Source organism: Peromyscus maniculatus, chromosome 22 (assembly GCF_049852395.1).
Source record: "Peromyscus maniculatus bairdii isolate BWxNUB_F1_BW_parent chromosome 22, HU_Pman_BW_mat_3.1, whole genome shotgun sequence".
Taxonomy (NCBI): Eukaryota; Metazoa; Chordata; class Mammalia; order Rodentia; family Cricetidae; genus Peromyscus; species Peromyscus maniculatus.
This window is the reverse complement of record NC_134873.1, coordinates 43,131,200-43,143,715: the sequence shown is the minus strand read 5'-3', so window position 1 is coordinate 43,143,715 and position 12,516 is coordinate 43,131,200. Positions and strand designations below refer to the sequence as shown.

General features: G+C 39.4%; 1 protein-coding gene across 1 annotated transcript in view; it reads left to right on the top strand.

The window, feature by feature from the left end:
- LOC143270261 (putative Polycomb group protein ASXL2) overlaps positions 1-3,637 on the top strand; it is a 79,658-nt gene extending 76,021 nt beyond the window's left edge. The window contains exon 6 of the mRNA XM_076559545.1: positions 655-3,637. Within this exon, the coding sequence (XP_076415660.1) occupies positions 655-667 (13 nt within the window). The 3' untranslated portion in view covers positions 668-3,637. The remainder of the gene's footprint in view (positions 1-654) is intronic.
- The last annotated feature ends 8,879 nt before the right edge of the window (positions 3,638-12,516 follow it).

Genomic DNA, 12,516 nt, shown 5'->3' with positions numbered 1-12,516 from the left:
GTACCCCCTGAGACCACTAGTTCATGCATGGTACCACCCACAGTGAGCTGGACCTACCCACATCAATCATCAATTAAGAAAATCCAGCCAGGCATGGTGGCACATGTCTTTGATCCCAGCACTCGGGAGGTAGAGACAGGTGGATCTCTGAGTTCAAGGCCAGCCTGGTCTACAGAGTGAGTTTCAGGACATCCAGGGTTATATATAGAGAAACCCTGTCTTGAAAACCAAAAAAAAAAAAAAAAAAAAAAAAAAGAATGAAAATGTACCACAGGCTTGCCCACAGGGCAATCTGGGGGGGGGGTGTAAATTAAGGTTCCCTCTTCCAAAATGATGGCAGCTTGTATCAAGTTGACAGGAAACTAGTCAGCACGGGTATCTGTCACAGGACAGTCTGTAGACAGGCTCTGCTTACCGTGTCAGATCAGCTGCACTGACGTTCATCTCTGGTTTTTCCAACTGTGAAACTGTAACAGGAGCAAAGAAACTGTTAGCATAGTGACTGATGACGTCATCTAACAGAACCCCCTTCATTTAACAATTAGGGGAGCAAAGATGAAGTCCCACCCATCGTGAAGCTGAGGAGTGTACAGCACACCTATCGAGGTTTGTTTTGCTTCTAAAGCATACTATCCTGTCTTCACCATGTCCTAGAAGTGACCCATGAGAAGCCCGGAATGGGAACACAGCACCGGGGGACACAGAGATCCTGATACATCTTCCCTTCAAAGATGGCCATCCCACATCCACATCCGTGGTAGAGGAGTAAAGGTAATGGACCTCCTGCACCAAACTCTTCATCTTTGTCCATTCTCCTCTCCCATACTTTGGCCTCTACATGAAGATGTAGGGAGAGAGAAGCCCGAGGAAAGGAAACAATGGAGTATGGAGCTGTCTGACTGACTTTGGAAGGAAAGATGTCAGAGAGATGGGCGTACTCTCCAGGCACACCCTCTTTTTCAACTTTCTTCCCCTTCAAGTGGAAAGAGTCCTAAAGCAGGTCCACAGTTGATCAGTCATCAGTCTTGAGCTGACCCATAAGGATAGAACCCTTCTGACCTGTGAGTTTCCGAATCTGTTTTAGAGATGTGTTTTGTTGCTTAGGAGCCTAGAGAAACACACAAAGAGAAACCCAGTCAGGTTTACGTCCTGGTTTGGGGATTTTATTGACAACACATCTCATCTTATCCTATAAAGCAGCTAAGCCAGCCTCAGAAAGACCAACATCAAATGATTCTTCTCCTTTGTGGGTCCTAATTTCATAGAGTACATAACCTCACAGATGTAAACATGCCATGAAAGTAGAACTGACTGGAAGAGTTAAGGACACTGTGGGGAGACAGTGAAGGAGAGTGGGGAGGGAGGGGACGGTGTGCAGTGTAACAGTACCAGATACAGTAGATACACACAGTGAAATGATGTTTAAATAATGTAGGACCGTTTCAACATAGCACAGTGGTCAACACACTATTCCATACTAATAACAAAGTGGGGTTGCTATGGTCATAGCAGTGGTGCAGAAAAACCAAACATGTACTCATATGGTTTGTTTGTTTTTAAGACACTCAACTAAATAGAAATACCTGGGAACTCCCCCCAACAACATTGGATCCAATGTTATCCCCCAACTTGATATGTTGAAATCCTAACCCCAAGGTAATGGTATTAGTAGATGGGGTGTTTGGGAGGTGGCTATATCATGAGATGGAAAAACTACAAAACACTGTTGTAGAGAGTAAATAGTAAATAAGACATCCTTTGTTCATGATCAGAAGGTTTGATGGTAAAATGACATTACCAACAGAATCTATAGATTCTTTAGGGATGCTGTGTAATCCCTACCCAAACCCCAGTGACCTTTTTTGCATAAATGAAAACCCTGTCCTAAAAATCCCATTGGAATTACAGAAATCCCTCAGGAGCCAAAACAACCTTGATAAAGAACAGTCAGGGCTGGAGGGACGGCTCAGCGGTTAAGAGCACTGGCTGCTCTCAGAGAGGTCCTGAGTTCAGTTCTCAGGAACCACATTGTGGCTGACAACCATCTATAATGAGATCTGGTGCCCTCTTTTGGCTTGCAGGGATACATGCAGACAGAACATTGTGTGCACAGTAAATAAATAAACTAACTAGCTAGCTAGCTAACTAAATAAATAAATAGCTAAAAAAAAAAAAAAAAAAAAAAAAAAAAAAAAAAAAAAGAACAGTCAGAGGACCCATACTTTCTGATTTTAAAACTTTGTACAGAGCGGGGTAGTGGTGGTACACACCTTTAATCCCAGCATCGGGAGGCAGAGACAGGTGGGATCTCTGTGAGTTTGAGATCAGCCTGGTCTACAAATGAATCCCAGGACAGCCAGGCTACACAGAAAAACCCTGTTTTGAAAAACCAAAAAAAAAAAAAAAAGAAAAAAAAAAGAAAAAGAAAAAGAAAAAAAACTGTGTAAAAAAATACAATACTCAAAAATAGTTGTGGTACTGGTTTAAGAATAAATAGACCTATAGAGTAGGGTGCGTTTTTGGCGGCGGCGCACGCCTTTAATCCTGGCACCTGGAAGGCAGAGGCAGGCAGATCTCTGTGTGTTCGAGGCCAGTCTGGTCTACAAAGTGAGTTCCAGGACATCCAGGACTGTTACATAGAGAAACCCTGTCTCTAAAAACAAAACAAAACAAAAAAAAATATTTAAAAAATAGACCTATAGGATCAAAGGAATCTAATATTAAAAGTCAGCTGATTCTCTACATAGGCACTATGACCATTCAATGCAAAAAGAATAAGCTTCAACCAGTGGTGCTGATGCAACTGGATAACCACATGTAAAGAAATGAAGTTGGGCCTTTTACTTCATATCATATTTAAAAACGAACTGGAGATGGAGTAAAAACCTAAATGTAAGAACAATTTAAGTTATGAAACTCTTTCCAGATTAAAAAGAGGTGAAGAATTAGGCTTGGGGAGATGGTTCAGCGGTTAACAACAGCACATACTGCTCTTGCAGAGGACCCAAGTTTGATTCCTAGCATCCATATCACACGGCTCACAATCCCCTGTAACTCCAGCTCCAGGGGGATCCAGCACCTCTGGCTTCTGCTGGCACCTGTGCTCATGCTCACACTCACAATTACACAAGTACATGATTTTATACACACACACACACCCCTTTAAAAAATAATAATAATAAATCTAAGCAAGAGAAAGGAGTGTAATGGTTAATTTATGCCGACTTGGCTAGGCTATGGAGCCCAGTTGTTTGGCCATATATTAGTCTAGAACATTTCTTTGACAGTAATTTTACATATGATTAACATTTAAAATCAGTACACTTTAAAGCAGATTGCCTTCCATACTGTGAGTGGGCATCACCCAATCAGCGGAAGGCTTTAAGAGCAGAGGCCAGAACTCCCTGAAGAGGAAAGAATCCTTCCACAGGCTGAAGCACACAAAAGTGTACCCATTTTTCTAGCCTGTCCTGTCCTGCAGAGTTTGGGCTTGGGACAATGACATTAACTCTTACCCAAGTTTGTCTATGAATTTCAGAGGAGCTATGAGAGCCTATTTCTTAACCTTAGTATATCCTCTTTGGTGTGTGGTGTGTGTGTGTGTGTGTGTGTGTGTGTGTGTGTGTGTGTGTGTGTGTGTGTGATAAAGAACAACCTGGTCTTTGGTCCAGATTCTTGGTACCAAACTCCAAAAACCCTTGCAATTCCATGAGTATTGAGGGTGTTTGTTACATTAATGAGATGGAAATTCGGATTTGCTTCGATTTTTAATTGAGGAAGTTGGAACAATCATCATTCTAAAATCTAATTCAGACCTGACCAATCAATATATTTATGCATAGATGTATAAATCCCAAACAAAATATCAGCAAACTGAATCTAATGAATCTAATTAAAGTATTGGGACCAACATACAAATGTGTTATACGTATCCTAGGAATTCACAGCTGGTTTATTATCTTACATTCTCAACAACTCAGTACATTGATTGAACAAACAAGAAAAAAATATATGACCATCTAAACAGAGGCAGGAAATATACTTAATATTTAGCACACAGTATAAAGAGATTTAATTTAAAATTTTAGAAGATTTTTTTAAATTAACACTAATTCTTGCTAAAAACTTCCTTAAATTGGGAAAGAATATTTGAAAAACATACATAACTGGTGAATTATTGAAAAATTTTCTTGACTTAGTAAAGAGACAGATGCCCACAACACATTGCTACTGAATATTGTACCCATAAGTTATAATCATATGAAGGCAAGGTGAACCAAGACATAAGATTAGAAAAGAGGTAATAAAACTGTTGTTATTTACACATGACATAATTTAGAGAATATTCCTACAGGAGAATAAAGTCAAAATGATACACTTAGCAGGGTTCTCTAAGCAGCTCAATATGAAAAGATCTGTTGTATTCTCAGGTTTCGGCATCATTTGTATAAAATGGTATTTACAAGGGGTGGTGGTGGTGCATATCTTTTATCCCAGCACTTGGGAGGCAGAGGCAAGTGGATCTCTGTGAGTTCAAGGCCAGCCTCGTCTACAAAATGGATTCCTGAGTAGCCAGGGCTATACAGGAAACCCTGTCTCGAAAAACCAAAAAAAAAAAAAAAAAAAAAAAGAAAGAAAGAAAGAACAGTATTTACAATATTATACCAGGCCTGTGGATGTAGTTCTTTGGTGGACTGCTTGCAGAGAGCACAAGACTCTGGATTTGATCCTTAGCAATAAAATAAGTAAATAGATAGATATAGCTGATAGATAGATAGTTGATAGATAGATAGATAGATAGATAGATAGATAGATAGATAGATAGATAGATAGATAGATAGATAGATAGGTAGATGGGTAGATAGATATATGATATAGATAACAGAAAGATAGATAAATATAGATGATAGATAGATAATAAAATGCCATGCCAAATCACACATTATGTGCCTCCTGATGATTATCATTACCTATGAACTATGTCATCTCTCCCTAGCAGAAAACAAATTCTGATAAATCTTAGAACCAACTTCCTCATGGTTCTAGTTCATATTGAGTTACTGAAATAGAATACTTGTGATCAGCTCATTTATGAGGGAGAGAGATTTAGTTGGCTCCATGGTTCTGGATGTTTAAGAGCCTAATGCTAGTATGTCCTTAGTTTCATGTGAGGATGTCTCTTAGCCTAGTGCTAGCATGTCCTTAGATTCACGTGAGGATGTCTAAGAGCCTAGTGCTAGCATGTCCTTAGAATCATGTGAGGATGTCTAAGAGCCTAGTGCTAGCATGTCCTTAGAATCATGTGAGGATGTCTAAGAGCCTAGTGCTAGCATGTCCTTCCCTTCACATGAGGATGTCTAAGAGCCTAGTACTAGTATGTCCTTTCCTTCACCTGAGGATGTCTAAGGTCCTATTGCTAGCATGTCCTTAGCTTCACCTGAGGTCTTTGCGTAGCTTCAACTCACAGCAGACAGAGGCAGAGGAGCAAGTGGATGTGTGTGGAAGACAAAAGGGGTCCTGACTCCTGTGGCAGCGAACCCAGTCCTCAGAGAGTGAGGAGCCATGCCTGTGAAACCTTACTCAGTCTAGAAAGAATGGCATTAAACCCGCTTGAAGGTCGCACTTTCCAACCCTGCTCCCCTGGCAAATGCATTTCTGCAGGAGTTCTGGATAAACCTCAACTCACTCACATGAAGCATGAGAGACAGCAGTGTGTGAACTGACAACATGGAGGGGGCATTATAATTTTTCCTAATTTCAGAATATTTTAGACATCTGTACAATCAAATATAATCATACCCACCCCTCCCCACTCCAACTTCCCCCATATAATCTCACAACATATCCACCTCCCAACTTCATGCTTTTCTCTTTTATAACCCACTAAGTCCAATTAGTGTTGCCTATATGTGTATGGCTACACAGCATGGGTATTTGATCAACAAAATGTTGATTGTGAAATCTAGAGAAATGACCCTTTTATCCAATACATGAATCAAACTAATAAAAGAAGAGAGACTCTGTAGAGTAGAATACAGAAACATATTGTTCAACATTCAATATGTTGTTCAACATTCAATATTGAGTTTGGCTAAATATTAATTTATGCCATTAAGTGACTGTGTGACTATTTGAATTTAAATGCTGGTGGGTATTTGAGGTATTAAGGAATTATTCAGATTTTATTGTTACATTTTTAGGTGTAATAATGATATTGTGATTAACCTGTTTTTCTTTTGTTTGTTTTTTTCTTTCTGGAGTGGGGCATTATCTCAAAATATACATACTACAACATTTACCGGTGTTATATTTAGGAAGTGATCTCCTATGCCAATGCATTCAAGACTACTTCCTAATTTCTCTTTTAGCAGGTTCAGAGTAGCTGGATTTATGTCGAGGCCTTTGATCCACTTGAACTTAAGTTTTGTGCACAGTGACAGATATGGCTCTATTTGCAGCCTTCTACACGTTTACATCCAATTATGCCAGCATCATTTGTTGAAGATGCTTTCTTTTTTCCATTGTACAGTTTTGGCTTCTTTGTCAAAAATTATATGTTCGTAGGTGTGCGGATTAATGTCAGGGTCTTCAATTTGATTCCATTGGTCCACATGTCAGTTTTTATGCCAGTACCAAGCTGTTTTTATTACTGTAGCTCTATAGTAGAGCTTGAGGTCAGGGGTCGTGATGCCTCCAGAGGTTGTTTTATTGTACAGGATTCTTTTGGCTATCCTGTTTTTTTGTTTTTCCATAGGAAGTTGAGTATTATTCTTTCCAGGTCTGTGAAGAATTGTGTTGGTATTTTGATGGGGATTGCATTGAATCTGTAGATTGCTTTTGGTAAGATTGCCATTTTTACTATGTTAATCCTGCCTATCCATGAGCATGGGAGATCTTTCCATTTTCTGACATCTTCAATTTCTTTTTTCAGGGACTTAAAGTTCTTGTCATATAGGTCCTTCACTTGCTTGGTTAGTGTTACCCCAAGGTATTTTATATCATTTGTGCCTATTGTAAAGGGTGATGTATCTCAGACACAGGGATCGCCCAATAACAGAGCAATGGATGAGATCTACATGAACAACATGGACGTGAGTGGGGGTAAGGAAGGGAAAGAGAGGGAAAGAGAGCTTAGAGTACCGGGAGATCCCAGCTGGATCAAGAACAGAGAGGGAGAACAAGGAATAAGAGACCATGATAAATGAAGACCACATGAGAAAAGGAAGAAACAAAGTGCTAGAGAGGTCCACAGAAATCCACAAAGATACCCCCACAATAGACTACTGGCAATGGTAGAGAGACAACCGGAACTGACCTACTCTGACAAAAGGATGGCCAAACATCCTAATTGTCATGCTAGAAATCTCATCCAATGACTGAGGGAACCGGATGCAGAGATCCACGACCAGGCCCCAGGTGGAGCTCCAGGAGTCCAATTGGTGAGAAAGAGGAGGGTTTGTATGAGTGAGAATTGCTGAGATCAAGATTGGAAAAAGTACAGGGACAAATATCCAAACGAAAGGAAACACATGAACTATGAACCAATAGCTGAGGAGCCCCCACCTGGATCAGGCCCTCTGAATTAAGTGAGACAGTTGATTAGCTTGATCTGCTTGGGAGGCAAAAAGTCAGTGGGACCGGGTCCTGTCCTCAGTGCATGAACTGGCTGTTTGGAACCTGGGGCTTATACAGGAACACTTGGCTCAGCCTGGGAGGAGGGGACTGGACCTGCCTGGACTGAATCTACCAGGTTGAACTCAATCCTCAGGGGAGCCTTTGCCCTGGAGGAGATGGGAATGGGAGGGGGGGCTGGAAGGAAGGTAGGGGGGAGAAGGGAGGACAAGAGAATCCGTGGCTGATATGTAAAATTAAATTTAATAAATTAATTAAAAATAAAAATAAAACATTTTCCATGAAATTATTTCCAATTTGCTTCAAAATGATTGAGTAACAGGTCTATGAAGATTAATCAGACCACCTTTAATTTTTTTTTTTTTTGTGATATATATTTTTTATTTTACAATACCATTCAGTTCTACATATCAGCCATGGGTTCCCCTATTCTCCCCCCTCCCACGCCCTCCCCTTACCCCCAGCCCACCCTCCATTCCCATCTCCTCCAGGACAAGTCCTCCCCCGAGGACTGTGATCGACTTGGTAGACTCAGTCCAGGGAGGTCCAGTCCCTTCCTCCCAGACTGAGCCAAGTGTCCCTGCATAAGTTCCTGGTTTCAAACAGCCAACTCATGGAATGAGCACAGGACTTGGTCCCACTGCCTAGATGCCTCCCAAACTGATCAAGCCAATCAACTGTCTCACCTATTCAGAGGGCCTGATCCAGCTGGGAGCCCCTCAGTCTTTGGTTCATAGTTCATGTGTTTCCATTCATTTGGCTATTTTTTTTTTCAATAATTGAGTAAAACTGAAATTTATTATATGCCACAGTCGTCCTAGGGACCTCCATGCTATATATATAGCCTCTATGGTTCAATGGGTTGTGGTCTGATTGTTCATTTTATATCTAGAATCCACCAATGAGTGAGTACATACCATAACTGTCTTTCTGGGTTTGGGTTGCCTCACTCAGGATGATTTTTTCTAGTTCCATCCATTTGCCTGCAAATTTCATGCTTTCATTGTTTTTCTCTGCTGAGTAGTACTCCATTGTGTATATGTACCACATTTTTTTCATCCATTCTTCCGTTGATGGGCATCTAGGTTGTTTCCAGGTTCTGGCTATTACAAATAGTGCTGCTATGAACATAGCTGAGCATGTATCTTTATGGTATGTATCAGCATTCTTTGGGTATATGCCCAAGAGTGGGATGGCTGGGTCTTGAGGTAGTTTGATTCCTAATTTTCTGAGGAACCGCCATACTGATTTCCATAGTGGTTGTACAAGTTTACATTCCCACCAACAGTGGAGGAGTGTTCCCTTTGCTCCACATCCTCTCCAACATTGGTTGTCATTGGTGTTTTTGATCTTAGCCATTCTAACAGGTGTAAGGTGGTATCTCAGAGTCGTTTTGATTTGCATTTCTCTGATGATTAAGGATGTTGAGCATTTCTTTAAATGTCTTTCAGCCATTTGTAGTTCTTGTTTTGTGAATTCTCTGTTTAGCTCTTTAGCCCATTTTTTAATTGGACTGTTCAGTGCTTTGATGTCTAGTTTCTTGAGTTCTTTATATATTGTGGAGATCAATCCTCTGTCAGATGTGGGGTTGGTGAAGATCTTTTCCCAATCTGTTGGCTGTCTTTTTGTCTTATTGACTGTGTCTTTTGCCCTGCAAAAGCTTCTCAGTTTTGAGAGGTCCCATTTATTAATGGTTGTGCTCAGGGTCTGTGCTGTCGGTGTTTTATTTAGGAAATGGTCTCCAGTGCCAATGCGTTCAAGAGTGCTTCCTATCTTCTTTTCTATTAAGTTTAGTGTAACTGGATTTATGTTTAGGTCTTTGATCCACTTGGACTTGAGTTTTGTGCATGGTGACAGATATGGATCTATTTGTAATCTTTTACATAGTGACATCCAGTTATGCCAGCACCATTTGTTGAAGATACTTTCTTTGTTCCATTGTATAGTTTTGGCTCCTTTGTCAAAAACCAGGTGTTCATATGTGCATGGATTAATGTCAGGGTCTTCAATTCGATTCCATTGGTCCGTATGTCGGTTTTTATACCAGTACCAAGCTGTTTTTATTACTATAGCTCTATAGTAGAGTTTGAGGTCCGGGATGGTGATGCCTCCAAGGGTTGCTTTATCGTATAGGATTCTTTTAGCTATCCTGGGTCTTTTGTTTTTCCATATAAAGTTGAGTATTTTTCTTTCCAAGTCTGTGAAGAATTGTGTTGGGATTTTGATGGGGATTGCATTGAATCTGTAGATTGCTTTTGGTAAGATTGCCATTTTTACTATGTTAATCCTACCTATCCATGAGCATGGGACATCCTTCCATTTTCTGATATCTTCTTCAATTTCTTTCTTTAGAGATATAAAGTTCTTATCAAAAAGGTCTTTCACTTGTTTAGTTAGTGTTATCCCAAGGTATTTTATATTATTTGTGGCTATTGTAAAGGGTGATGTTTCTCTGACTTCTTTCTCAGCCCTTTTATCATTTGTGTATAGGAGGGCTACTGATTTTTTTGAGTTGATCTTGTATCCTGCCACTTTACTGAAGGAGTTTATCAGCTGTAGAAGTTCCCTGGTAGAGTTTTTGGGGTCACTTATATATACTATCATATCATCTGCAAATAGTGAAAGTTTGACTTCTTCCTTGCCAATTTGTATCCCTTTGATCTCCTTTTGTTGTCTTATTGCTCTAGCTAGAACTTCTAGTACTATATTGAATAAATATGGGGAGAGTGGACAGCCTTGTCTTGTTCCTGAATTTAGTGGTATCGCTTTGAGTTTCTCTCCATTTAATTTGATGTTTGCTGTTGGCTTGCTATAAATTGCTTTTATTATGTTTAGAAATGTTCCTTGTATTCCTATTCTTTCTAAGACCTTTATCATGAAGGGGTGTTGGATTTTGTCAAAGGCTTTTTCAGCATCAAGGGAGATGATCATGTGGTTTTTTTCTTTCAGTTTGTTTATATGGTGTATTACATTGACTGATTTCCCTATGTTGAACCATCCTTGCATCCCTGGGATGAATCCTACTTGGTCGTGATGGATGATTGTTTTGATGTATTCTTGGATTCGGTTTGCCAATATTTTGTTGAGTATTTTTGCATCAATGTTCATGAGGGAGATTGGTCTGTAGTTCTCTTTCTTTGTTGCATCTTTGTGTGGTTTGGGTATCAGGGTAATTGTAGCCTCATAAAAAGAGTTTGGTAGTGTTCCTTCTGTTTCTATTGTGTGGAACACTTTGAAGAGGATTGGTATTAGTTCTTCTTTGAAAGTCAGGTAGAATTCTGCACTGAAACCATCTGGTCCTGGGCTTTTTTTAGTTGGGAGACTTTTGATGACTGTTTCTATTTCTTTAGGGGTTATTGGTCTATTTAAATGGTTTATCTGGTCTTGATTTAATTTTGGTATTTGGTATTTATCCAGAAAATTGTCCATTTCTTCCTGGTTTTCCATTTTTGTGGAGTACAGGTTTTTGAAGTATGATCTGATGATTCTCTGGATTTCCTCATTGTCTGTTGTTATGTCTCCCTTTTCATTTCTGATTTTGTGAATTTGGGTGTTCTGTCTTTGCCTTTTGGTTAATTTGGCTAGTGGTTTGTCTATCTTGTTGATTTTTTCAAAGAACCAACTCTTTGTTTCATTGATTTTTTGTATTGTTCTCTTGTTTTCTATTTCGTTGATTTCAGCCCTCAATTTGATTATTTCCTGGCGTCTATTTCTCCTGGGTGAGTTTGTTTCTTTTTGTTCTAGAGCTTTCAGTTGTGCTGTTAATTCATTGGTATGGGATTGCTCCATCTTCTTTATGTGTGCATTTAGAGCTATGAATTTTCCTCTTAGCACTGCTTTCATAGTGTCCCATAAGTTTGGGTATGTTGTACTTTCATTTTCATTGAATTCTAGGAACTCTTTAATTTCTGTCTTTATTTCTTCCTTGACCCATTGATGTTTCAGGTGGGTATTATTCAGTTTCCATGAGTTTGTGGGTTTTCTATAATTTTTGTTGTTATTGAGTTCTAACTTTAAGGCATGGTGGTCTGATAAAATACAGGTGGTTATTCCAATTTTTTTGTATCTGTTGAGATTTGTTTTGTGTCCAAGCATGTGGTCAATTTTTGAGAAGGTTCCATGGGGTGCTGAGAAGAAGGTATATTCTTTTGTGTTAGGATGGAATATTCTGTAGATATCTATTAGGTCCATTTGAGTCATAACATCTGTTAGGTCCTTTATTTCTTTGTTAAGTTTCAGTCTGGTAGATCTATCTTTTGGTGAGAGTGGTGTGTTAAAATCTCCCACTACTAATGTGTGGGGTTTGATGTGCGTTTTAAACTTTAGTAGTGTTTCTTTTATGAATGTGGGTGCTTTTGTATTTGGAGCATAAATGTTTAGAATCGAGACTTCATCTTGGTGGATTTTTCCTGTGATGAATATGTAATGTCCATCCTGGTCTCTTTTGATTGATTTTAGTTTGAAGTCTATTTGATTAGATATTAGGATAGCTACACCAGCTTGTTTCTTAGGTCCATTTACTTGGAAAACCTTTTCCCAGCCCTTTACTCGGAGGTAGTGTCTGTCTTTAGAGTTAAGGTGTGTTTCTTGTATGCAGCATATGGATGGGTCCTGTTTTCTAATCCATTCTGTTAGCCTGTGTCTTTTTATAGGTGAGTTGAGACCATTGATATTGATGGATATTAATGACCAGTGATTGTTAATTCCTGTTATTTTTTTGGTTGTGTTGTGTTGTCCTTCTGTGGTGTATGTTGGTGTAGGGTTATCTATTGCTTGATTTTTCATGGATGTGTTTAGCTTCTTTGGGTTGAATTTTCCCTTCTAGTGCTTTCTGTAGGGCTGGGTTTGTGGACAGGTATTGATTAAATCTGGTTTTATCCTGGA